Genomic DNA, 26,908 nt, shown 5'->3' on the forward strand with positions numbered 1-26,908 from the left:
CCCATACTCACATATGGTCAGTAGGTAGTGGCTATCTAGTGGGATGCTTTATCCAAAACAAAGTCACCAAAACCTCTTAGCAATCTGGATTCTTGTTTATTGAAGCCAGTAATTAGACATCTCGTCCCCCAGCACTAGAAAGCAAGGTTCCACATGACTGCATACTGCACCCAGACAGAGCCACACCCCAGACTAAGGCTGTCGGGAGATGGTCCGCAGTCCTAATTTGAAGTTAAAAACACCAATGAACTCAGCAGAGAGACCACAGTGAACTTTCACTTACAGCATCAACATTGCTACGTTCGTGATGTACAGAGCAGTTGCTTTCACCTTCATCGAGGGAACAGTCTCTTCAGTTTAAACACTGGTTTTAAAATGCCAATTAAAAAAAAAGTAAAATAGAAAAAAAGGTGCAACCGGGCACAGTAGCACACACCAAGCCCAGCACTCGGGAGGCAGAGGCAGGTGGATCTCTGTAGGTCAGCCTGGTCTACAGAGTGAGTGCCAGGACAGCCAGGGCTATACAAAGAAACGCTCCCTGTTATTAAAAAAAGAAAAGAAAAAAAAAAAAAAAAAGAAAAAAGAAAAAAAGTGCAAATAAAATAAAACAATCTAGCAGCATATCTGTTGGATTTTTTTAGGAAAGACTAATTCACAGCCCTCATCTGGGCTATAATTTTTAGGCCGGGCTTACTTAAAATTATCCATTTAAAGACAAACAGAGGTAATCCTTATAATGTGTATAAATAGTCATAAAATTGTCTTTTATAGACTACCATACAAAGTGTATTCTTGCAAATAGAATTAATTTTACTTTAAAAAGTAAAGGCTGTTTCTTATTTGGCCTTTGGTTCCAATGCTTGAGACTCCCTAAAATAATAAAAATGACCTCATCTCCTCAAACCCCCAAAGAACCCTGAAGCTCCGCAAGGCTGGTGGACTTTGGCAACTACTGAGCACATGACAACATGCATCAGTTTCTTCTGAAACTAGGAATAACACAGTGGTCTCCAACCCTCCCTCCCGCTGCAGACCTCAGCATTTCCTCAGTTGGTTAGAGCACATTTGACATAAACACACAAAGTGCCTACTGGCTCAAGTGATACACTTTAACTTTTCTATCAAAGTTTCAAAATCCCACTATTAGGCAGTTTCTTTGCAAGAATTCCTAGTTTCTGAGGTCATTTACTTTGTCCTGGCTGCTACGGAGATCAGCTGACCCTCCATCATGGTTTCCACTCCAGCCAGCTTACTGTCATCGCCTGGACAACCTGGTCATTTGAAGCCACAATACATGTTTTAAAAAACAAAACAAAACCAAAATAACAACAACAAAAAAAACTGAATTAAAAAAGGAAAAAAATATATTTCAATAGTACAACCGGCACAAGAAACATCGTTTTGTTGTTAGAGAGGCGAGCACACACTCAGCTTTCGCCTTAACAGTGTTCAGACCTTTACAAAGCGACTCGACAGTCGAGCAGCCTTGTCATGGAACTAGATGTTAACTTATGCACCTACATTAGTGGTTAGTCAAATCTGGCATGTATGTAACAACATTAGGAACATTATGCCGAGACACAGTAACAAACATTCATATAAAAAAAGAGTAAACGCCACGGAAGTGAACTGTGGTTTTCCCCTTGGTTTGGATAACAAAGATTTTATACATTAAAGTCATGGTAGTGTTTGCATTTACATGTGCTGGGTCACACAGAAACTCAAAGTGCTATTTCAAATCCACAGAAGTTACTTCAGCATGGTGGTGTGACCTGACAGTGTTCATGAACATGCCCCTCATGGAAGACACGCTAGACTTGCACCTCCGTGAGAGGAGAAGTGCTATGCTTTATGCAAAGCACAAGCCCACCACTTCCATTCTCCATGTAAAGCACCCACCTGTCGGTCTGACAGCAATGGTCCGACCAGGGAGCTACAGAAAGAACCTTTCTGTATCAGGGAGGTTACCACAGGCTCTAAGGCAGGACCTGGCACAAGCCAAATAACCAGAGTACAACGACATTAAATACTTCCCCCCGAACTTTCTCTAGAACATTGCCAATATGGTACAATGAGAAATCAGTCACCTATTTTCTATTAGTTGGCCAGCCTGTGGTAGTTAAAAAATAATTAAACAACACAAAGCAAAATAGGAACTATTTAAAATATCTAGTTTTGTATCTGCTGACTTTGATCATAACGCACAGCGACTGCCTGCCCAGGTTACATCTGCATAGAGCCCAGCATCTCTCCAAGGACAAGGGACATGGTCTGGGCCAAGCATGTGGGTCCCAGGCAGCTTCGGTCTTTACCAGCCCTGAGTCAGCCCACCTTATTCAGCACCCTAGATCCAACACATTTCCCATAACTTAAAGATGCATTTACAACGAGCCCAGTTCCCTTCTGTTTAGTGCTTAGTTTGCAAATGTTTCTAATTGTTAGGTCTTAACTGATGCTACCGAGCATGTACTTACTAACGCCGCTAGCTCGCTCACTTGCTTCCTTCCTCCACCTCCCTCAACCTTCGGCTTCCCCACCAGCACTTCTCTTGTCCCTCCAGAACCTTTCTCTTTCCTGGACTGTCGGCTACTTAACCTGCTTCCCAAGAACAAGTGAATTTGCTAACACGCAACTGGTCAAACTAACCATGCATCTGAACAATGCCTTCCCAGTCTTCTTCGCTCCACCCTGATAGAAAGTGGGCCTCCTTTCTTCACTCTACAAGGCCAGCTGCGCTTGCTTCCCACAAGAGAATCGCAGCCCAAGAGTCCAAGGGACATCCCTAAGAAGGGGCCTGACATGGAACCTCCTAAATGTGCATTTCACACTCGGACAAGCCAAAGAAGTATATGTATTTTTTTTTAAAGTTCATCTCCCCTACCCCCAAAAACTGATAGCATGTGCCGTATCAGAAAAATCCTGGTCTTATCAGATGAATATACATAGTTATTTGGTCATTTGACAGATGCACTTTCAAAGGAGGGTCAGGCTTCGTTTTCTGTTGAAGAGTTTGTTACCATGGTGTCTGGCTTTCGAGTCATTCTATCCAGTTCTTCCTGAACATTTGACAACACAGTCTTTTGTCCTTAAAGAAAAGAAATGGAACGAGAGAGAGAGAGGGAGAGGGAGAGGGAGAGGGAGAGGGAGAGGGAGAGAGAGAGAGAGGGAGAGAGAGAAAAACAAAACAAACAAACAAAAACAAAACACAAAATATCAGTGTAAGAAAATATTTTTGTTTTCTAGGCAGGGTTTTTCTGTGAAGCCCTGGCTGTCCTGGAACTTACTCTGTAGACCAGGCTGTCCTCAAAACCCATCATTCCTAGTGACAGCATCCTCAAAATGAGAAAAGCCTTTTCAACAAGGATAACAACAACAAAAAAAACAAACCAAAAAACCCCCAACAGACTCTAATCTTGTTATTGCCAGTGTCACAGGTCTGTGCTTCTCCAACCAGGCAGCCACCTCCTGGACAGGACCTGCGGATGCCTCTGTGCTAAACTCAAGGGGCCTTTCTGAAAACCCTCATCCCCAATCCCTAAGTCCTGTGTACCTTTTCCACGGTCTCCTGGAGGTCCCCATCTGAATTTCAGGCATGTAGTGAACTGCGTTGTTTCCCCAACAGGCACTCAGGTTTCATTTCTAACTACAACACCTCAGACTGATTAATGGGTTGATGATGTAGTTCTGGCAAAGTATTTCCATTAATGTGTAGGGTGTGATCCCCAGAAAACAAAAATACCCTACCCATAAAGTCACTTATTTTAAACTGACTCACATGGAAATACCATGTATACTATAGTGAAAGCGAGGCCAGGCCACGCAGTTCATCCTGCACAATGCTGGTGCTCCTATTTCCGGCTGTCAAACACTACCTGGGCCTGGACAATGGCCCTTATCTGGTAAGGGACAAACACAAGGTCAAAGCTGAGGCCCAGATCAGATTCTTGGGTCTCTAAGAACTCCTAGGTTGCTGGAGGCTCAGACTGCCCTAAGGACGCCATGATCTTCTAACACCCTCGTCTACTTTAGAAAATCAATTAGAGAAAACACTCAACAGCATATGCCTAATATGTTCTTTCTATGTGGGGTGTTGTGGTGCATACTTACAATCCTAGCAAGAGGATCAAGAGTTAAGGCCAGACAGTGGATGAGGCCAACAGGTTTGTCTCTAAAACACAGAGGCAAGCCAAAGGCACACTCCACGGTTTGCCTAGCATCCATCAACTCCTAGCTTAACCCCTGGCCCCACAACAATGAAAGGATGTGAGTCCTAAGAACTTAACCACTTTAGCCTTGGGCATGCCTGGTGCCCAAGGGGGTCAGAAGAGGGTGTCAGATCCCCTGGAACTGGAGTTAAGGGTATTGGGGAACTACTATGTGGGTGCTGAAACCCTGGGCCTTCTACAAGAACAGCTTAAGATCTTAACTGCCAGCACAAGGCTTGCTTCTGTTCATAGCTAGCCAGAACCCTGGAAGTGTGCAGATGGTGAAGGACCGTTGCTGTGTGCAACCCCGTTTGACAGCACTGCTCCGTTAAGGATCTGAAGCTCTGAGGCCCTCCTGTACCTGACTTCTTGGCTGTGCTCTGCACTCCACCAGCACTGGGACTTCCGGGAGAGCCTGTTTTTTTACTCAACAGACTATTGAAGAAGCTGGCCAATACCCCTTCACTTGCTGCATTATCTAAGGAAACACAAAGAAAAACAAGGAAGCGTCACTCAAGCTGAGACAGAAAAGTGGTTCTTAAGCTTGAAATTGAGCATCTGTGGCTGTCGGCTTCCTAGTGCACTGACCACGCTCACTCTGTTAGCTGAGGCTAACTGGGCGGTGATAAGATTTCTAGTGGAAACAAGTTTGCATTTCCCACCTTTGAGGGTCACAGAAAAGTCTTTCTTTTTGTCACATTTCTGCGTCCTTAGTGCAGTGCATTTCAGTTTTCTAAGCCTGCAAGGCTCACAGCCTATTATGAAAAGCTCACGTCCAAAGTGGAAGATGCTAAGTGAACATGCAAGAATTCACCAACTTTTGTTCTGATGGGTTTACTACCTTTGTGTATGAATAAGCAGTGGCTTGTTAAGAACAAAAGGAAAAAAATAGTCAACTCATAAATAGTATTATTACAAAGCTAAGAAAGAAACCACAGATTCAGGATACACACTGTACAGTGACTTCCTAAATTGTATTCTTTCCTAAGGGCACCTGCAGGGTCTAAGGTCTTACACAACGCCAGGTGCACACGGTTACTTGCTGGAATGTAACTTTTCCTGGAAAGCCATCAGTCTAGTTTTCCTGGATTTCCACCAGAGATCACAGCCACTGTTATAACGCGCCCTGTGGGCCTAGGACTAAAACCTTTCCCCAGTGACGGCATACATACTTTTGATGTTTGGATCTGGCTTCTTTACTGAAGTTCCGGGGGAGGCACTTGGTACGCTAGCTGGTCCACCCCGACCCTGGGTCCTTGGAGAGCCAGAGGGTCCTCTGGCAGGGGATTCCTAAGTCCAAAACCAGCCCACGTCACACATAGATATAAAAATAACAAAAAATACAAAAAAATCAAAGTCAACACATTTTCCCGTCTGAAGTCCAGTGTCTGCGGCACAGTGGAGGGTTGTGCCCAGCTCAGGCTCCTGAGAAAGGAACGAAAGCTTACGGAGTATCAGTTGTTGTCTTTCGTCAAACACTTCTGAGGTTCTAATGTATTCCTGGCTGTGGGCCTTCGGTGAGAGTAACTCATTTTAAAAATATATTAAAAGCCCACATACATATAAACTGTTCCAATCCCGGTGTAAAGTTAGACAGCACCCATGACACCGGGCCATGACCCTCTGTCTGGTGAAAGGTACTCACGGAGGTTCTTGTGGGCGTGGCAGGCTGCTTGGCAAGGAGTGACTGCAAAGAGAGGGACAAACTGGCCATTAACCAAGGCCTGCAGCATGAACTGAGGGCTGGAGCTTCAAAGGCTTTACTCCTATGACTACTACAGGGCGCCAATACACACTCATGTTTTACACTACAAATGCAAAAATAAGCGAAATTCCGAATTTGGTATATGAAGACACCCCCAAAAACCAGTTCTGAAGCTAAGAAAATAAGCAGGCCATAGAAAAGGGAAAAGAGTTGGGAAAAATTGCTAAAAACTAACAGAACTTGGCCCTGCCCTTAGGAGATGGCCACATATCTAACAATTTGGGTCAAAGAGAAGTGTTAAGAACGGGTTTGTGTTCAAAATTGTTATCATGGGGAATCAGGGTGGATCTGTAAGGAGTTGAGAGTGGATGTCATCAAAACACACTGTATAGCTGGGCAGTGGTGTCGCATGCCTTTAATCCCAGCACTTGGGAGGCAGAGGCAAGTGGATTTCTGAGTTCGAGGTCAGCCTGGTCTACAGAGTGAGTTCCAGGACAGCCAGGGCTACACAGAGAAACCCTGTCTTGAAAAAAACCAAAAAAAATCCCCACTGTATATATACATGATGCTCTTTTAAAAAATGAAAAATAAATGATTGTAGTAAAGCAGTTGGCCTGGGGCTGAGGATGTAACTGAGCTGGTGAAGGGTTTGCTTAGCATGTGGAGCGCTGAGCTAGATTCCTGGCCCTGCATAAAACTATCATAAGCAGGTGACATGAGCCTACAATCCCAGCACTTGAGAGTCACAGGCAGGAGGATTACAATTAAAAAAAAAAAAAAAATCAATGCCGTTTTTGGCTACATTACTCTTCTCAGGTACAAAATGTGCATTACTTGAATGCATGTATGCATGCATGTATATATTATGCATGTATGTTTTCTGAGAAGGGGTTTCTGTGTAAAAGCCCTGGCTGTCCTGGAACTAAAACTAACACACACACACACTCTCTCTCTCTGTATGTATGTATGTATGTATGTATGTATGTATGTATGTATGTGTTTGACTGTGTATATATCTTTTTCAAGACAGGGTTTCTCTGTGTAGCCCTTGCTGTCCTGGAACTTCCTCTGTAGACCAGGCTGGCCTCACTCACAGAAACCTCCTGCCTCTGCCTCACAAGCGCTGGGATTAGGTATGACAGCACCACTGCTTTTATACACTGTGGGAAAAAAATGCAAGTGAACCAGGCCACTTGGTAAATGATCAATTCAAGAAGTACGCGGAACATCTTTCCAGGTGCATGAAAACATACTAATAAGTCCATCCCCGTAGGGTAATGTGCAATGCAGGCAGGCCTCATGAAGCACGAGCTCCAATCCCTACCTGTTGAGAAAGTAGGGAAAGAGGAAACCTCATCTTAACCTCCACGCCTCTGCATGCTCTCAAACACAGAGTCCCCAAAACCTGTTCCGGAAATGGCATTCCACTCGAGAGAAGGCCTCTTACCTGTTGTTTCATTAGGAACACCTGCTCATCCTCAGCTGCCAACTCTTTGTCATGGACCAGCTGTGAAATGAGACACGTTTGTGACCACAGGCAATGACAATTCTCAAACGTCTGGCAGAGTGCATGCTACAGGAATCTCGGTGTGGGCCTCCACAAGGGCTGGGGGTCTTCTTCAGACTAGCTACACTGTTCTAACTAGGTACAGACGCTGTCCCAGAACCAGCCATGGTATGTAACCCGTTCATGCAAAGTGTGGCAAGTCCTAAACGGTAAGCACCTTCCTTCTAGATCACAGACTTCAAGCAGGAGACCCCAGAGGGGATCTGGCCAAAGTCATTCCCAAGTGGTAGGAGCGCCGTTGGGACGTAACAGGAAAGTCGACTACAACTGACATGACGTGGCCCTCCTGTCACCCACACTTCACACAATGAGTCACTCCTGGAACAACTGGTCTCATTTTCTTGACTTCAAACCACTCACATAAGGCCTGCAAGGGACTGAATGAGGTACCTTTCTCACAGGAGGCTTTACAATAAAATCTTCATATGTATCTTCTGGCTTCACGGTTGTAAAATTTTCATGTAAAATAGCTATTTTCTTTTCATTGTCCCAGCCTGCAGGTCTAAAGACGAGGAGACACAGATTAGCATGCTTGGCCCACGAACATCTCAAACACATTTCAGATTATAAGATGCTCCTGCATGAGGTCCTTTCCCACGATTTTAAGTCTGGAGGTGCTGCCGGTGTCTCGTAACTCTAGGTACATAAGCACACCCATCCTATCAGATCAACGTGACACATCCTGCTCCAGAGACGGAGGGAGGCTAGGCCTAGGGAACCAGTGGAAGGAAAAACAAGGGCTGAGCGGGACCTTGCTCAGAGCAACAATGCACAAAGGAGGGAGATCCTGAGAGGACCGTTATCCCGGGCTTTGGCTCTCCCACTGCATCCTGTCCCTCTTGAGGACACTTCTTTATACCAATTATCTTATGAACAGTTCATTAATTTTGTTGGCATGAAAGATGTGCCTTGAAGCCAAGGGGGAAGCTATGGCCTATATCTATCCTGGGTCCTTGACAAGAGACACAAGGAAGTCGGAGGTTCCTATGTGGGTGTCACGCAGCTCGACATCACGAGGCCAGGAAAAAAAAGAGGTTGGGTCAGACTCCCCACTTCCTACTCTGAAGGGCAGCAACCACATTCTGTCCACACTTAGCTCAAGACGCTCTAACAAACAAAACCAAACCAACCGACTGTTCTCACAACGCTCTCACTCCCTCAACTCCTAGACAGTTACGTTACCAAGAGGGTGCCATCCACGATGCTTTTCCCAAACGGCCTTGCTGACCTTACAAAGTCCTACACAGGTTAACTAGCAAGAGACACAAGAGTAAAAGGGGGACTCGACACAGCTGAGGTTCGTTCTGTCTGTCTGTCTGTCTGTCTGTCTGTCTGTCTATCTATCTATCTATCATGACCTAAGATGCTATAAGCCTCAAGAAGGCACAAGATGAGCCTCCATTCCACACTAGCCCTAAATCCAACCAGAACTCCTGCTTTAGGAGCACGTAGTTAAGACGTGAGTTGAGTATAGAAGCAGACCATTCACCGAGTCTCTGCTTTGGTGCCTGTCTGCTGCTCTGGGTGACTCTTCAGCGCTAGGGTATGAAGTCTGAGTGAGATTCTCTCCAAACAAGCAGGAGGTAACCTGTTTATTAGTTTTCCTGAAGCACCCGGCTCTCGTATTTTCGGCCTTTTATAGATACCCTGGGCCCCTTCCTGCTGACCAAGACAGAAGGCACATCTTCCAGGAGCACATCCCTCTGGCCTCGCCCTGTTCCACTGACCCACTGCTACCCTGTCCCCGCCCCCTCGGAACACGTCCGTTTCTGTGCTGTAACAGGGGTATATCCCACTCATTTTTGTGTCCTCGATAGAGAACCTGGGCACCTAGAGGGTGCTGTGAAAAGCTTGCTGAATGAACAACTGTAACTGTCCAGTCCAGAGCCTCTCAGATCTTAACATCAGTCTGCTACTCTAAGACCACAGCACCGCCACAGCACTGCAATCTCTAACTTGGACTTGTCTCAGGGCCAGTGCTTCACCAGAGCCAACAGTGAGTGCACAAAATGGCTTGCTTGCAGGCATCTCTCTTTCAGTGAGGGACTGTGGCACCTCTGACCACACCGCCCACTTCCCTTAAGTCCAACGAGTCAATGCAGAAGGAGCAGAGAGGGGAGGCTGCACCTGTCTAGTACCCGAGGACCAGCCCAAGCACTCTTTCAGACAGAAGCCCTGCACTGAAAAGGTGCACTCGAAGCAAATGGACTATAAAGAGAAGAGCGAAATGCCACCACCTCCAAAGAACTCACATAAAAACTGCATCCTTTTCCACAACTAAGGCGGGTATGGTAAAGTGGAAGCCATAGGTTTTATGAACAATGTACTTATACAGCAAGTCAAGGTTTTTCTCTTCCTTCACTGAGGTGTAAATCAACGCTGCTCCATCTAATCAATTTGCTTAAGGAAAACCAAGTCATTTGTGAGACGAAACACGATCGCACATAAGCACAATCTCTAAAGCATGAGGTGATCTGTGGTCTTATCTGCATGCAAGTAAACAAAGCATGCAAACTTTCACAACTACAGAGAGGGGCCGAGAGGCACAATAAATCAACACTCCGCACTGAGGCTATTGCAGGACGCAGCCGCTCTCCATACTCGGCGTGCTGCCCACTCCTGGGGCTGCTCTCTAGGACGCAAACTCAGTGCAACACTACGATCGGCATCCGGAGGTACACAGGCTACTTCCCAGGCAGGGGCTCACAAGGGAACGAGGATATCATCAGGGACACCATCAGAGATAGGTGCCAACCGAGGGCTCAAAGGAAGCGCCTGGCTGGCACTAGTGTGGAACTAAGGAACTACTGTTGGATTTATGAAGAAGACTCAAAAGGCTGCTGGCATGGTATCTTTTCCCTGGGCAGCACAACACATGAGAAACACTTGCCTCATCTAAACCAGTAACCGTATCGCTAATTCTACCTCTCCGAATAAGAGCAAAGTTTAATGAGATTTTTTTTAAGTACAAACAATGTAATTGGGTAATAAAATGGTCACGCATCAGTTTCTGAATACGAAAGCCTATCGAAAGTATAGCCTTAAAACCAAAACGACTAAGTTGGGTATATAGCATGTGCTTGTAATCCAAGCACCCAAAAAGAGGGGGCAGAAACTCACAAGCTCCAGGCCAGTCTGGATGACACAGTGAGACTCTGCCAAAAACAAAAACAAAAAAAAACAAAAAAAAAAAAAACAAAAATGAAACAAAGCAAAACAAGAAGAAAAAAAAAAACATAATCACACTTCCAAAGTGAGCAAAGCCATGCCTAGGTTATTATGTATAAAATTCAGAAATTCCAACATAGCAAAATTGTAAAGCTAATAGAAAGATTACAATTCCCCCTCAACCCACCCCTACCCCAGGGTAAAAACTACCCCGTGAGGCAGGCAAGATGGGCTAGTGCTTGAATAAAGATGCAGGCTGCCAAGCCTGACAACCTTCATTTGACTCTGAACCCACATGAGGGAAGAAAACTGACTCCCTAGTTTTCCTCTGACCTCCACACTCATGTGTCCCACCCCCAAATAATTAAGTGAAATGTAAAAAAAAAAGAAAAGAAAAAAGAAAAAAAGAAAAAAGAGAAGACTACTCTGCTCAGGAGGGGCTTTGCAGACACCCCCTTTTGTCTGCTCAGGAGGGGCTTTGCAGACACCCCCTTTTGTCTGTTCAGGAGGGGCTTTGCAGACACCNAGGGGCTTTGCAGACACCCCCTTTTGTCTGTTCAGGAGGGGCTTTGCAGACACCCCCTTTTGTCTGTTCAGGAGGGGCTTTGCAGACACCCCCTTGTTTTGTCTGTTCAGGAGGGGCTTTGCAGACACCCCCTTTTGGAGGAGAGCCTGTGTTCAGGGCCTGACACAGCATCCCAAGGATACACTGGAGGCAGAATCTCCGCAGGTGTGCCTGGATGAAGTCCAGGTGCTCATCCCTGTAATCCTGTTCCTTCTCCAGGACGCTCACTGCGTCACACTGCGGGGGAGATAGAACCAAGAGGAATGTTAGCTCTCTGCTCTTCTGCTTGCTGAGGAGCAGAACAAGGAACTTCGTTAGAAACAAAAATATGTCTAAATGAACGCCTCACTCAAGATGGGGGTCCAGGTGTTTGAGAAGAGTAAAAGATCGAGAGAGTTCTCTTTCATCCTGGGCCTCAGTTTATACACAAAGTACAGATATGACAGGCCTGATCACCCCATAAATGTTCCCTGCTGGGCACCGTACCTCATCTAGCTCAGGAACAGCAGGGAGCAGGAAGATCCCGCAGCTGGGCAACAAGGCTGCCTAGTTAAAAACTAGGAATAACGCAACTTTGAAATCCAGGACATTTTTAAAGCTACCTTCCCCCTCTCATAAGAGACATACTTTCTCTAAAATGAAGCTTCATTTCTATTTCTACTTCATGATTCTCTATCACACCAGTCTGGACCAGATAAACTAGAGCCTTAAGCAAACTGCTCTCACTTGAGTTTGCCCATGAAGTCAACAGGGCTTTCTTAACTAGGTACTATCGACTCGGCAGCAGCATGCAATGACAGTACGTTCTACCCTGACACTTTCAGTATAACTTCAAGAATCCCGAATAAGCTCAATTCTCCCTTGAGAAGAAACTTCCATCAAAGCTTCTAAAACTCTTTCTTGTTCCCTGGGAAACCCAGCCAAGCTCACCATTCCCTGGACGTACCTTTGTGCACACCACCAACACTGGGATCCCCAGGTTATGAGTCAGCACATTGTCACCCAGAGGGAGGGCAACACTGTCTTCGTCTGAACCCGAGGTCAGAGGCCCTCTTCTCTGTGGGGAACCCTGACAACCTTCTTCAGGCTCGATATAATCTTGGAAATCTTTCATAACTACAGAGGAAAAAGAAAAAAATTATACAGACACAAATAGAAACACATCTTAGGCTTAGAAAATTAAGGAGATTAAAAAGGTAATAACAACTATAAAACAAGGACATCTATGCATGGCAAAGGTTGCAGCTTTAGGGTTTAGGGACCATGATGCAAACACCAGCTCTTCTGTCTACTGAGCTGTGAGCTGCACAGGCAGCAAAACGTGACACCTTCAGCTTCATCCAATCCCTAAACAGGATTTCAATGTTCTGGTTTGAAGAATAGTACTGGGGCTCAAACCTGACATTTTTCATGTACTCTTAACGTTCTTTTTTTTTGTTTTTGTTTTTTTGAGACAGGGTTTCTCTGTATAGTCCTGGCTGTCCTGGAACTCACTCTGTAGACCAGACTGGCCTCGAACTCAGAAATCCGCCTGCCTCTGCCTCCCAAGTGCTGGGATTAAAGGTGTGTGCCACCACTGGCCCGGCTGCTCTTAACGTTCTTAAGCGCATATTAGTTTTCATTATAACTTCCCCGCATACACACACACACTCACACACACACACACACACACACACACACACACACACACACACACACACACACACACACTTTTCTTATGCATTCCACATTTGTCACAGTGCCAGACAGCCATGTCATTCCTTCCTAAGTGACCACTGGAAATGAAATCACAGTAACACAACTTGTCTGGGTCATCATTAGAAACGCTACTAAACGCCTACACTCTGAATTCCAGAGGAGCATGCCACTTCCATAGAGGAGAAGCAGGCAAAGACCACGGGACTGCCAGGTACCAGTCACAGTTCTGTACTCCTAGGGACTTTGTCTTCAGGGCACTTCAGTTACACGTACAGTGTGCATGTTCTATCTGCGCCTAACACAGCAGGAGTGACGCGTCTGCTCCTTGGTACACACATCTGTTATCTTAGGGGGCTAGAGCAATGGCTCAGAGGGTCAGAGACTTGCCAGAGGACTCAGCTTCAGTTCCCAGCACCCATGTGGAAACTCACAACCATCTGGAACCCCAGTCTCAGGGACGCCAATCTACTCTGCTAGCCTCCATGAGCACTAGGCCTGGATGTAGTACACGTATATATGAACAAGTACAACACTCACAAAACAAATCTTTCCGTAAAGAAAAGGGCTTTTAGGTAGAGTAGCTACTGGCTGTAGTTAAGCCAGGTGAACACAAGGCCTGCAGACCAGAACCTGTATGTGAGCACTTCAGGGTTGGAACAATGGGTTTTGTCATTTGTATTTGGAAAGGGTCTCATTAGATACCTGGAACTCACCCTGTAGACAGAGACTGGCCTTCAACTTGCAGCAATTACCATCCCCCTCCTTTCCCTCTGCCTCCCGATGTTAGGATGACAGCTGTGCCTGCCATACCCAGGTCTTCACAGGACAGGAAAAGCCCCTCCAGGCTTAGGAGCCAACGGGCAGCTCTAGTTTTCTAATGAACCTAACAGAACTGAAAAATGTCTAAGGCCTTTTATTATACTTTCACTAAAACCATGCAACATAAACGTAAGTAAAAGTACTGGGAGGGAGGGCAGGGGGCTGGAAACAAGGGTTAGGAGTTAAGAGCCCTGACTCCTTTTCCAGAGAACCCAGGTTCAAGTCCCAGCACCCCACAATGAATAACAATGTCTGTAACTCCAGTTCCAAAGGATCTGTTACCCTCTTCTGGCATCCATGACATGACACACGTATGGTGCACATACATGCAAGCAGAACAGCCCCACAACCCCTGCTCCCCTCCCCCCATAAACATAGGTAGACAGACAGACAGACACAGACAGACAGATCACTATGGAAAGCCAAGAAAAAGATGTACACTCTCCTCTACACCCACAGAACGGGTTTCAAACAGTTTTTAAAAACCTGAGGGTTTTTTTTTTTTTTTTTTTTGGTTTTTCAAGACAGGGTTTCTCTATATAGCCCTGGCGGTCCTGGCGGTCCTGGAATTCACTTTGTAGACCAGGCTGGCCTCGAACTCAGAAATCCACCTGCCTCTGCCTCCCAAGTGCTGGGATTAAAGGCGTGTGCCACCACTGCTCGGCAAAACCTGAGAGATTTTAGTTCATCCATTGTCTGTGCTTCTGAAATGGCCGAGCAGCTCATGGTCTTCCGAGTAACACCAGCCAACTAAAAAGTAACAAGTGTTGTGGTTTGGCCATGGAGAGTCCCCAAAGGATTCATGTGTTGGAGGTTCTCAGTTGGTGGTACTTGAGAGGTGACTGGATTAAGAAGGCATTAATTTTATCATGGGATTAATTCAGACGTGAATTTCCAGCTGAATGAGCTACTGGGGTGGTGGTGGTGTGGAACCTTATATGGAAGAAGCAGGTTATTAATTAAGGCTGTGCCTGTGAAGGCTCTACTACGACTTGCTCTCATTTTCCTCTCCCCCTTCTCTCTCTTGACATACGCAGGCATGTGCGTCCATGCGTATTCTAATGCTGATCTCAAACTCATATGGAGGATGACCTTGACCTTCTAGTCTTCCTGCCTCTACCTCCCTAGTGCTGGGATTACAAGCAGAGCTACTGTGCCTGGTTTACATAGGACTGAACCCAGGGCTTCATGCTTGCCCTCTATCAACTGACAAACCCTCTCCTAACTGAGCTACGCCCTCAGGCCCTCCTCTCTGTTCCCCATCTACTAACAGGTGAGCAACTTCTTTTTTTCCACCAAAGCAAGAGAGCAAGCCACCAGTGCATGCAAACTCTGAAATCATAGCTAAACAAAGCTTAGTCTCTCTCTCTCTCTCTCTCTCTCTCTGTATGTGTTCGTGTGTGCATGTACATAAGTTCTTGAGTGTGACATCTTACTTAATTGCTCTTTGCCCTCTTTTTTGACATAGGGTCTCTTGCTGAACCTAGAATTCACCAATTTAGCATGACTGGCTAACCTCAGGAACCTTCCCATCTCCTCCCCAGTGCTAGGATTATTGCTGCTCCCACACCTTGCTCTTACATGGGTAAGAGGACTAAACTCTGGTCCTTATGCTCCACAGGCAGTAGTTTATAGACTGTGCCATACACTGAGCCATCCCAACATCGCTTCCTTTGTTTCCTCAAGTGTGCTCTCACAAAAGCAGAGACTAACACACATGGGTCAAACTTCATTGTCAACATAAAGAAATCTACCAAGGAGCCGGGCGTGGTGACGCATGCCTTTAATCCCAGCACTTGGGAGGCAGAGGCAGGTGGATTTCTGAATTTGAGGCCAGCCTGGTCTACAGAGTGAGTTCCAGGACTGCCAGGGCTATACAGAGAAACCCTGTCTCAAAAAAAAAACCAAAAAAAAAAAAAAAAAAAAAAAGAAATCTACCAAGGTCCATTCAGAAACCACAGAAAATCTGATGTTGTTGTAGGAGCTTAAAGGAATTACTCCTTTAACAGTCAAGTCAATAAAAAATGCAGCGGTTAACTGTCAGGGTGACATCTGACTGCCCAAGAACAGAGAAGGCATTTGTCAAGGGCTTCCCCAACAGGGAGCAGGGCAGAGCCAGGGACAAGCTAGAGGTGAGCTAAGCTACAGTGGGGAGGGAGGGGGCGGAGCAGTCGGATCACCTATTCCAGGAGCCCGCCAGGTCTGTCTTCTGTATATGTCACATGTTGAGAGTGGCCTACAAGTCCTGAGGGAAACTAGTTACTCTAAATCAGTGGTTCTCAACTTTCCTAATGCTACAACACTTTAAAAAACAGTGCATATTGTGGTGACACCCAACTATACAATTATTTTCTTTGCTACTTCATAATTGTAATTTTGCTGTTATGAATCACAATGTAAATATTTGATATGCAACCCTGTGAAAGGGTGCTTCAATCCCTAAAGGGGTCAAGGGCCACAGGTTGATCTCTCTAAGGCCAGTCCACTCTAAATAGTGAATCCCAGGTGAGCCAGAGCCACACAGACCCCCTACATTAAAAAAAAAAAAAAAAGCAAATAAATCACTTAGGAGACACACCTCTAGGTGTGCCTGTAGGGTGTTTCCAGAATGGTTTACGGTTTATTTACACCATCCCAGAGTCTCTGCATCTAGACTACATTTTAAAAAAGGAGAAAACTAGTTTAGCACTAGAATTCACTTCTGCTTACTGACTCCAGATGTACTGTGACCAACAACAGCCTGATGTTCCTGCTACTGTGCTTTACATGCTATGACGGGCTGTATTCCTCAAACAGCCCAAACCCAGCCCAACCCAACCCAACCCAACCCAACCAAGCCCAGCCTAACCCAACCCAACCCTTCTTTACACTGTCTTCATCCAGATGTTGCAGCAGCAAGCACCACCTTCTGGCAGCTCGAGGTTGCTGTCCCTCTGCCAGCTCTGGGTCACAGTGGCTGATCACAAAGCTGCTCCACAGCAGGCAGCCTGAGAGGAACCTGCCTGTAAAGCAGGGCTCACTTGTTGAGAACAATACTAAAGGCAGCTGGAGAGGTGCTCAGGAGCTAAGAGTATGTCCTGCTCCTGCAAGGAACCCAGTTTGCTTCCAGCACTGCCCAACACCCGCCTGTGATTCCAGCTCCAGGAGGCCCCAGCAGTCTGCTAACACCTCCATTCACATGCACACACACTGTGCCCCCCATAATCAAAACTAAAATAATTCTTATTAAGAAAACACCAGAGAGTCCAATTAATCTGAAAGGCAGCCGTCCTCTGAGCAAGAACATGAAGAACTTCCCTAAAGTAAGCTAAGGCCAGCGTGAACACAAGCCCTCAGGCAGGGCTACCATTCCAAATATCACAGACCGGGGACCATGAAAGCCGAGATGCTCAGTCACAGACGAGATGCTCAGGGCATCAGTTGCTAGATGCTCTGCCCTCTAGGGTTCTCTCCTCTCCCCCCTAACCCAACACAGCATGAAGACACTTTCTAGACAAGCAAGGGGGAGAGGTGGGTTGGTCAGCAAGTCAAAGTGCTCATGTGAAACCCCAAGTTTGACCTGTGGTACCTGCAGTAGGAGAGGAGAACCTTCTGGAAGTCATGCTACACACGTATGTGCAAACACACACACACACACACACACACACACACACACACACACACACACACACACACACGTTGAAAAGCCAAAAAGATTCCACTTTCAACCTCTTTAAAGAGAGTGGGCAAATGCACCTCAGCATTGCCTCCCGTTCTCCATGTTGCTGCTTGGAACACAGACATACTGCTTAAGTTCTAGTTGTCAAAGGGACAAGAACCACACCCTCAAAGTGATGTGAGTCCAGAGGAGCCAGGGCTCTCGAGCTATCTTCCCAGGGCTGCACCCTCTTCCCAGGAGTTGCAAATTGCCTGCCTCTAGGTTTCCTCTCCTTGACAAATAAACCCCAGAACTTTTAAAGCCATTTTCCCCTCCAGTTTTCTGTCTTATGTCACTGAATCTAATCTTCAGTGACATAGACGCCAATGACTAAGGCCATTAAATTAATTCAGTGTCTCCTCCACAAGCTCCCCAAGAATAGGTATCCTTCCTGCCTGCTGTATCCTCAGAGCACCTAGAACAACACCCGGCACCTAACACTTTCCTTATTTGAGAAACAGTGGTACCCTTGGATGATGTGGCTTTTTCTATTTTTTTTTTTAAAAAGATTTATTTATTTATCATATGTAAGTACACTGTAGCTGTCTTCAGACACTCCAGAAGAGGGAGTCAGATCTTGTTACAGATGGTTATGAGCCACCATGTGGTTGCTGGGATTTGAACTCTAGACCTTTGGAAGAGCAGTCGGGTGCTCTTACCCACTGAGCCATCTCACCAGCCCCTTTTTCTATTTTAATAATAAACCTTTGTAAGGTTGTCAAACCCAAACTGAAGTCTGCGGCACATTAGCTCACCAGTCTGAGTATGAAGCTGTGTGCAGTGGTCGAGAATAGCTCCTCAGCCTCAGAATTATTTTGCTGAGCTGTCTTTAGCATCGCTGTTTTGCAAGAAAAAGAGGCATTATCTAGAAAGGTCAGTGGCTGAAGAGAGGTGAGATGAACGGCCTGGCAATCATGATCCCCACGGGCGGATGAGGCGGGAGGCACACAGGCAGCCAAGGGAGGAAGGTGTGAGGCTCTGGCTGCGCTGATGACAGGCAGGGGCAAGATGAAGTGTGCGACAGGAGACACAAAGTAGGAAAGTCCGTTTGAGAAGCGCCATCAAACTTCCCCGACAGTGAGTATGCAGATACTGTGTGCCATGCTCCAGAGCCCTCATCAATTCACCAAAGGGGGTGATGTCATCCCGTGGCACCGAGCCAGGGCAGCCAAGCTCACACTGGCCAAGATGCTGCGGCTGCCGGTTCCGCTCCCCGTGCCCCTCCCATTTCCCTGGCATAGGGACAGAAGCTGATGTAACTGCACAGAAGCCAGGGAAGGAAAAACAAGCTTCTGAGCCACACTTGAAAACGCACCAAACTTCCTTTACTTTGTGCCTTCTTTGTTCTCAGAAGGGTTTTAAACCTAAAATAACTTTTATTGTCGTTTAATGGCCCCTCTCACTGAAAACAATCTTGCTATTCCTGAATGCAATCATATTTGCTAGACTGCAAAAGAAACTAGTCAGAAATGAAAGATTCTCTTCTTCTTCTTCTTTTTTTTTTATTAAACCCATCAACAAGGAGACATGGGATCTCCATGGGATTCCAGAAACATGGGCTTGGGGTTTGAAGAAAAATGTCCTCAGAGATTCTGTCCCTAGCTGATGGCATTACTGGGGTATGACTCAAGGGAAATCCACTAAGCTCTCAGTAGATTGCTACTCATGTGCTCCCGGCTCAGTGGTTATTAGAAGGTGGACCCACGGAAGGGCAAGAAGCCTGCAGGAAGGCCTTTGAAGGCCATCCTTTCCCCTTCTCTTTACCCCTCTTTGCCTTCCTTCTGCAATGACGGATGGCCTTATCACAGGTCTAGAAATTGCCAAGTGACCATGGACGGAGACCTCTGAAACCGTAAGCCAAAACAAAGCAAACCTTCCTATTGATACACAAACTCCACCTGCCTCTGCCTCCGGCGTACTGGGATTAAAGGCACACACCAGCACATCAGGCCAAAGTGTTCTTATTTATTTACTTATTTACTTACTTAACTTACTTATGTGTGTGTGTGTGTGTGTGTGTGCACTTGAGTGTCTGACTGTATGTGCACTGTATGCATGCTAGTGACTAGATCCCCTGGAAATGTAAGCCACAGGAAGTTGAGAGCTGACTGGTAAGAATACTAGAACTGAACCTGGGTTCTCTATGAGAGCAGCACTCCTAATTCCTTCAAACTATTCTTGATAACTGAATTCCAATAATTGAAACAAGTATTTCAACACATAGGCAAATTCTATCCCAAGTAACCTCCCTTGCCTGAAAAGGAAGAAGGTGGCCCCAATAATCCAAGAGGAGTAGTGAGTTTTACTCACATTTCCGTTCCAGATCCCTCATTTCCTCCGGTGGGATCTTCATCTTATCAATGTGCTCCCGTAAAACACTAGCCCACTTCTGCAGAGACTCCATTATAGTCCAAGGTCGAGACATGTCAGCAACAAAAATGACCAGGGTCTCCCGCAGAGACTCAGCTGAAACTGCAAATTTCAGCAGGCCTTTGTGGTAGAGGTCTCCATCTAAAATCCATACATTGCAGCGCGTGTGATCTGGGGAGAGAGAAACATTATCACCCAACAGTGACTATCTGCACAGCAATGAGAACTGCAGCATCAGGAAGGGAATGAATTCACACAGAAAGCGCAGCCCAGCAGAGCCAAATACCCAGTGGCTGGCAAATCCGGCCTAGTACAGAATGAACTGCCTAGGCTTTTAAAAATTTAGATAACCACATACAGGATGACTCTCTAATAACTAAGGTTTCGACAGACTCTAAGGAGCAGGGCGAGAATAATTAGCTGTTGATAACAACCAAAGGACACAAACGTTTACTGATGAGCTGTCCCCTCCGTCTAAAGGATCCACTGTCCTAAGACACCAGTTATCTGTGAGCTGGTGAGCAGGCTGAGGGAACAAACCCCTGGTGTGTGCCTTACACCGAGCGACTACGGCCGTTCTGTCAGGATCTTCAGTTATACATTCCCAGCATCCTCACCTTTTAGAGACACTTACAGAAGCACTTACAATGGTACCATGGTCTGACACTGGCTTGAGATAATCCAAGTGGACTAAAGGGAGATCTTAAGATACAGCTGAAACAAAATACACCAAGAACTGGGAACTGCAACAGTGCAACTTCAGAAGATAATTCTCTAAGTTAGCGGGATATTTTAGAAACATTCCAAACATATTCCTTAATCATTTTTTCTATAAAAGTACCTTGATAAAGAGAATTCCTAACATCAAAACTCCATTCCATTAACTTCCTTTTCCAACATATACTTTTAAAATCTACCTTTCTTTAGCTGCCCTGTTATATGACCAATTATTAATATCTATAAAAGTGCATTTTGATGAGTTTGAGCATAAAGGTATCTACATCTAGCTGTACTCCCAATCTCTACCTTTTAAAATTTATTTTTATTATTTTGAATGATGTGTGTGCCTGCCCACATGTGGTTATGTGCACAGGAGTACAAGTGCTCTTAGGGACCAGAGGCGTTGGCGCCCCCTGAAGCCAGAGTTGTGAACCACTGTGAGCCACCAGACATGGTGCTGGGATGGGTCCTCTGAAGAGAAGCAAGCGACCCATCTCTCCAGCTCCTACTTCAAGTTTTTTATGCCATTTATCTAGAGCTGTGTGTATGTGCTCCTTAGCGTACAGGTGGGGAGGTTCCACAGTGAAGTTGGAGGACAACCTGTGGAGTCATTATAAAATCACGTGGGTCTCAGGGATCAAACTCAAGGCTCTCTCGGCAGCAAGTGAGTTTACCTGCTAACTAACTGGTCCCAAACCAGTATGTTAGTGTTTTCAGTCTGGGTCTGTGAATGGACTCCAAACATAGTTTGTACTCAAGATCTGAGGTTTATATGCCTTACCCACCAGCAAGCAGTTTCTTGAGCTTTTCTAGCCAATGTCAACTATACATGACTCCGCCCAGGTGTGAAGATCACACATCCCATGCAGCAGTAGACAAGAGAATCTAACTGAGAGGCAGTGGTCCTTTGACATATAATATCCTACCACAACCCAGATACAGCCAGGGAGTAGTTTCTTTAGCAGGTGACTGCCTGTGAAATGTGTACTTATAACCCAGTCATACCCCACAATTGAAAAGACTAGGGCTGCAAGATGTATAATTAACCTCAGGTAAGGGGAACTCTTCCATCAAACATTCTCATAAGTAAGCAGCCGAGAGATAAAGTCCTATAAATGCAGAAAGGAAAAGCTTTCAGGGGAATCTGAACTTGACGCTAGTATAAACTTCAACTCAAAGACATGTAAATGCGGAAATGCGGTCACTGGGACGCTCTGTCCTGAAATGTACCTCAGTCTTGGAAACACCAGAGGATTAAGGGTCTCAGAGCATTTACCACAGTCTGCCCTTTCACAAAGGCAGGAAGGCTTTCACCAAGTCTCCAGCGCGCCCCTCACACCCACACACTCTGTCCACCTGCAAAATGTACCAGCACCCTCTTCCTCAGAGGAGGACATGGAAGTGTGGTTAAGTTAGTAATCAGAAGCCACATTACTGAAGAACACAGGCGTGGCACTCTGAACCAGTTTGGTCTGGCTCTCAAACCCAAGGTCTTCCCAGGAAAAGCAAGGTGGCCTGCAAGGCAGGGTGCAAATGATGCAAACACACACATGGTCCTCTAGGCTTCATTTAGCGGCCTCAGTCATACAAGCAGACGCCAATGGGTCTCAGTTACACAAGCAGACACCAGTGGGTCGCTAGATAGGACACTCGATGCTTATTCTTCTGACAGAGGGCTCGACATTCTGCCTTCTGTTCAGGACCATTAAGGAATGTTCAACAAGATGAAGTCAAGGGAGCAGGGCTAAGATCCCTGGAGGTCCCAATTAGCACAAGGAGGTGCCCAAGCTTGAGGAAGAGCCTCTATGTCCTCCACTCCGTAGGTCTCAGAGATAGCGGAGCTTAGGTGCTAGAGTGGCTTCTAGTTTATCTTCTTCAATTTAACAAATAAGTAGGAGAACGTGTTATAAAAACACCCTACACCCTAACATCATGATCACTAGTATTTAAATGGACAAAAGCAAACAGAAAAAAATGAAAATGAACCAATAAACTTCATCTCGAGATTATAAACTTTCTCACAGGAAAAAAAAAAAAAAGACCCAGGCACCAATAACTATTCTACAGTCATGGAAGCAGCTGAACCTGAAAAATTATCAAGGAGCATTATAGAGTAATATCTCTTGAGTGTTCTAGGCCAACCAGGTCTAGGTAGTGAGTTCCAGGCCAGCCAGGGCCACAAGAGACCCTGTCTCAAAAAACCAAGCCAAACCATTGTCTTTGGGTGTACCAGAAGGCTGAGTGTGCCTGGACATGTAGGAGTCAGAGCCCTACATGTTACCTTCCAATGGAGTAATGGTCACTCACCGTCCCGGTCCTCATCATGAACACTGAGATAAAGATACTCTAAGCCTCTTCCTTTTTTGCCGTGCTCTGCTCCTTGGAGTTTGGTCATGAGAGTTGTTTTACCAGAACCATCTTCACCTAGAAATGACATTTGCAAGAAGACAAAAGTGTACAGTGTATCACTCTATGTAAAGACAGCTGGTCATAACACTACCAACCAGGAATAAGGAACAACCAGGAATCTCAAGCAAGCCTGCTAAGGTCTCTCCCACCTGCTCTCATCAACAAAGGAGACCTGCTTTTAAGAGTGACTGGCAGAGACAGCCAACCCGAGATCACAAATGACCTTCTGCTGCAATTCTCCTCACTTCACAAGGGAAGGAATAGGGCAAACTCACCAGCTCTGCCTACATTTTTCTAAGACAGACATCCCAGAGAAGTGAAAGTCAGAGGTGGGGCTAGTTTCCCACAAAATAAATCTTCGCCACAAGAACACTTCAAAACACAACTAACCCCCAAAGTCTAGGAACACTAAAATAAAAACCTGGTTCTGCCCCCAGTCATGACGCTTATGTAATTTGCACACATTTGATTTAGAGAACAACTTCACATGCATTCTAAAGGCTTGGAGATGGGGGTGGGGTGGGCAGGTTACCAACCTAGGTGAAGCTCCTAAGTAGGGTCTCAGTAGCAAGTGCTTTCTCATCTCCCTCGGACTTTCTATAGCCAACACCCTCCCCATCGAGATATACTCTAAACATGAACTAGAACCATTACCAAACATCCCTGGGCATCCTTGGATTCAACAATATGGAATCTGAGAACATAAGAAAGGAAAGGTAGTCCACAAGGACCCTCCTTCCTCCACAATGCTCACCCTTTTCACACTGGCCACAATCCACCGGGGCCTCGAAGAGTGCCTGTCAGCCTGACCTCAGCTCCTGCTCATTCTGATCTAGCTGGCCCCAGGAAGCCTGAGTTATCTCCCTAAAACACATACCCGGCTATAACCTACCACCCTGGCCATCACTTGGATGAGAGAAACACAGGGACATCACCATGCAGTCATTTCCATAAGGCTTGGGGAAGGGTGGAAGAAGATAAAAATCTGAAAAATCAGGAGTCGCCAGGAAAGACGATTAGTCCTTCAGACTTTCATGATCTGACCTCATCTTTATCCTATATTACAAAAAAAGCTTTTAACAGTATCCAAATGCGTCACCCTGCTATCTGCTTGCACCTAGACAATTACCCTTCAAGACACCTGATTCCACAAGCGCTCTCTCAACACATCAAACAGTGTGATGCACCCACAGCAGTCTGCTCTTGACAGGAGAGATGCGATGCAACCACGCACACATCTGCCTCGGCTCCACTGGGATTCTTGCAGGGTGTCTAAGATTGTCTGTACTGTCCCCCTGCTCAGCCCTCAGCTCCTACTCCACAAACAGCGTTGCAGGTGAACGCATATAATCCCTTTCGTTTGTATGAGATAACTGAAGCCAGGGAGGTTAAATAACTGACTGAGCAACCCAGCAGTGAGGGCACCATTCATGCAAGAAAGTTCCTGGGGCTGACTCACTCCCAAGCTCTGCTGCCTGCCCATGAAGACTGAAGAAAGACTTCACGTACATCTCCTCAGTTCCCACTCCAGGTCACCTACTTCCCTCATCTCCTCCATCCAGCCTGCACATCCTCTTTTTCCTTCCTCCACATCTTCAACTTGGTGAGCACAAGGCTAACCGATGAACCGAGTCAAGGCTGAAGAAGGCTCGGCCAAAAGACTGAAGGAATGTGCCCCAATGCCCCAAGCCCACACCACATTACTGGACTCCAAACGTAGCTGCATTCTGGGGGGGTCAGTAGAGGTGTGGGCTTGGAGACTCTCCGGCCACCTTGCTAGAGTCCAGCGTGCCCTCCCAGGCAGGCAAGCGACAAGCAGGCGGTTAAGGGTGGAGAAGCCTGGAACCAGTGGGAGGGGCGCCGCCTGACCCACCCCTGCGCCCCAGGGCAGTACCCGCTCACCGAACACCAGAATGTTTTTGCCGGACGGCAGTTTGGACCTGGCACGGGTGGACACTTCGCTCAAGATCGAAGACCTGCGGCGACAATGACAAGAGTGGTCAGCGCGGGACCGCCTTGGTCCGCTCGGCCCACGACTGCCCGTCAATGTCTGCCCACGGTCCTGCCCGCTCCGGCCCGCTCCCGGTCTGGTCCCGCCACCTGCGGCTCTATACGCTCCTCACCATAGACTCTGGCCTTCCTCCTCTTCACTGGTCAGGTCGCCGGCGGCCGCCACTGCGGGCCCGTTGGGACCCAGCAGCAGCTTCTTCTCCACCCCCACCGGCGCCATCTTGCCAACTGCAGCCACAAAGAGGGCCCTCCCCCGGGCCCGCCGAGGACCCGCAAGGACCCCGGCCGGGCCGCGCTGCCCGCCCGCAACGCCGCAGAAGCTCCGTTAGCCAGCGCGTCCCGACGGGCCCGCGGTGTCCTCGTGCGTCTGCGGGGCGTGGGATCGCCGCAGCTAGGGACGTTGCTGGGTCAGGCAGCCAGCTGGACAGCCTTACGCCGGAGGTGGAGCCGCGGACGCCACCAGACCGAGGGCGCGCTGGCGACCCCTGCAGGGCAGCTCCGAGGCGGCAAGCAAGCCCAAGCTTTGGCATGAACTCAAGCTAGACAACTTTATTTATAAAGCGATCTCATTGAATCTTGTTTAATTCTTAATAAGTGAGGCGAGGAAACTACAGCTCAGAAGTTTAAAAGAAAATGGGCCAAACATGAACGAAGATCCACAAAAAAAAAAAAATTGACTGGACATAGATTTGCATGCCTGTCATACCAGCAATGGGCAGCTGGTGGAGGGGCGCGGGGAGGGGGGGAATCAGAAGTCTTAGACTATTTGACAAGTTTAAGTTGAGCATGAGGTATGTGAGACCCTACTTCAAAAAAGAAATTAATTTAAAAATGGTTGGACATGGTGTCACACGCCTTTAATCCCAGCATTCGGGAGGCAGAGGCAGGAGGATCTCTATAAATTTGAAGCCATCCTGGTCTACATAGCAAGTTCTAGGGTAGCCAGGGCTACATACTGAGACCCCGTGTGCCGGCTAGTTTTGTGTGCCAATTAAAGTCATCGGAGAAGAAGGAACCTCAATTGAGGAAATGACCCTGTGAGATCCAGCGTTTTCTCAGTTAGTGATCAATCGGGAAGGCTCCAGGCCATTATGGGTGGTGCCATACCTGGGCTGGCTGAGCAAGCCAGTAAGCAGCACCCCTCCATGGCCTCTGCATCAGCTCCTGCCCCCAGGTTTTATCCCTGCTTGATATCCTGTCCTGTCTTCATCCAATGATGGATTATGATCTGGAAGGGTAAGATGAAACAAACTCTTTCCTTCCCAACTTGCTTTTTAGTCCTGGTATTTCATCAGAGAACTAACCCTAAGACACCCTGTCTCAAAACAGTCCCAAGACCCAGTTCTAGAGGTAGTGTCCTGCCACTTCCAGTCATTACTCTTTTAGTTTTTAGATTTACTTTTATTAAATGTGTATAGGTGCTTTGTCTGCTTGTGTATCTGTCCTCTATGTGTGTGCAGTGCCTGCGGAGGACAGAAGAGAGTGTCTGAACCCCTTGTAACTGGAATTACAGATGGCTGTGAGCTGCCCTGTGGTTGCTGGGAATTGAACCCAGCTCCTTTGTAAGAGTAGTTAGTGCTCTTAACCACTGAGCCACTTCTCCAGCCATGTTTCTTAAACTATTACATAATAATGAATTTGGCTTAATTTTTAGGCTGCTCATTGAAAGTTTATCACAAATACTCAGAATGTTGTTTTTCATCTCCTCCTTTGTAGACTTTATTAACTGTGAATGATTTTTACCACCACAGTTAACAATACTTTTGGCTTTGCTTTACCAATTTTGTTGTTATTGGTGGTGGTGTTTGAGACAGGGTTTCTCTGTGTAGCCCTTGCTGTCTTGGAACTTACTCTGCAGGCCAGGCTGGCCTTGAACTCCAAGATCCACCTGCCTCTGCCTTTGGAGGGCTTGGAGTGCCACCACTGCCCTGCAAGGTTTTTGTATTTTGCTTTTTTAAATGCTATTTTTTTTAGC

General features: G+C 46.6%; 1 protein-coding gene across 2 annotated transcripts; it reads right to left on the reverse strand.

Moving 5' to 3' along the window:
- Positions 1 to 540: 540 nt before the first annotated feature.
- On the reverse strand, positions 541 to 25,372 carry Dync1li2 (dynein cytoplasmic 1 light intermediate chain 2). 2 transcript variants are annotated; one of them, XM_021220294.2, is made up of 13 exons: positions 25,047 to 25,372; positions 24,826 to 24,899; positions 22,822 to 22,938; positions 19,735 to 19,965; positions 12,157 to 12,326; positions 11,354 to 11,447; positions 9,730 to 9,865; positions 7,868 to 7,979; positions 7,358 to 7,417; positions 5,851 to 5,892; positions 5,378 to 5,495; positions 4,567 to 4,683; positions 541 to 3,085 (listed from the first exon to the last, which is right to left on the reverse strand). In XM_021220294.2, exons 1-13 carry the CDS (start codon positions 25,151 to 25,153, stop codon positions 2,985 to 2,987), a joined length of 1,479 nt encoding a protein of 492 aa, XP_021075953.1. In that variant the 5' UTR covers positions 25,154 to 25,372; the 3' UTR covers positions 541 to 2,984. The 2 variants fall into 2 exon arrangements, with proteins under 2 accessions (XP_021075953.1, XP_029388307.1); XM_029532447.1 differs by lacking the exon at positions 5,851 to 5,892.
- Between the last annotated feature and the right edge of the window lie 1,536 nt (positions 25,373 to 26,908).

This window comes from Mus pahari, chromosome 20, assembly GCF_900095145.1.
Source record: "Mus pahari chromosome 20, PAHARI_EIJ_v1.1, whole genome shotgun sequence".
Taxonomy (NCBI): domain Eukaryota; kingdom Metazoa; phylum Chordata; class Mammalia; order Rodentia; family Muridae; genus Mus; species Mus pahari.

Excerpts from the sequence above, each read along its gene's own strand:
- Dync1li2 (XM_021220294.2), bottom strand. The coding sequence starts at position 25,153 with ATGGCGCCGGTGGGGGTGGAGAAGAAGCTGCTGCTGGGTCCCAACGGG. Across the intron at positions 5,496-5,850 it reads CCACGCCCACAAGAACCTCC|GAATCCCCTGCCAGAGGACC; the intron begins GTGAGTACCTTT and ends TTTTGGACTTAG. Across the intron at positions 3,086-4,566 it reads GAGCACAGCCAAGAAGTCAG|GACAAAAGACTGTGTTGTCA; the intron begins GTACAGGAGGGC and ends CTTTTCTTTAAG.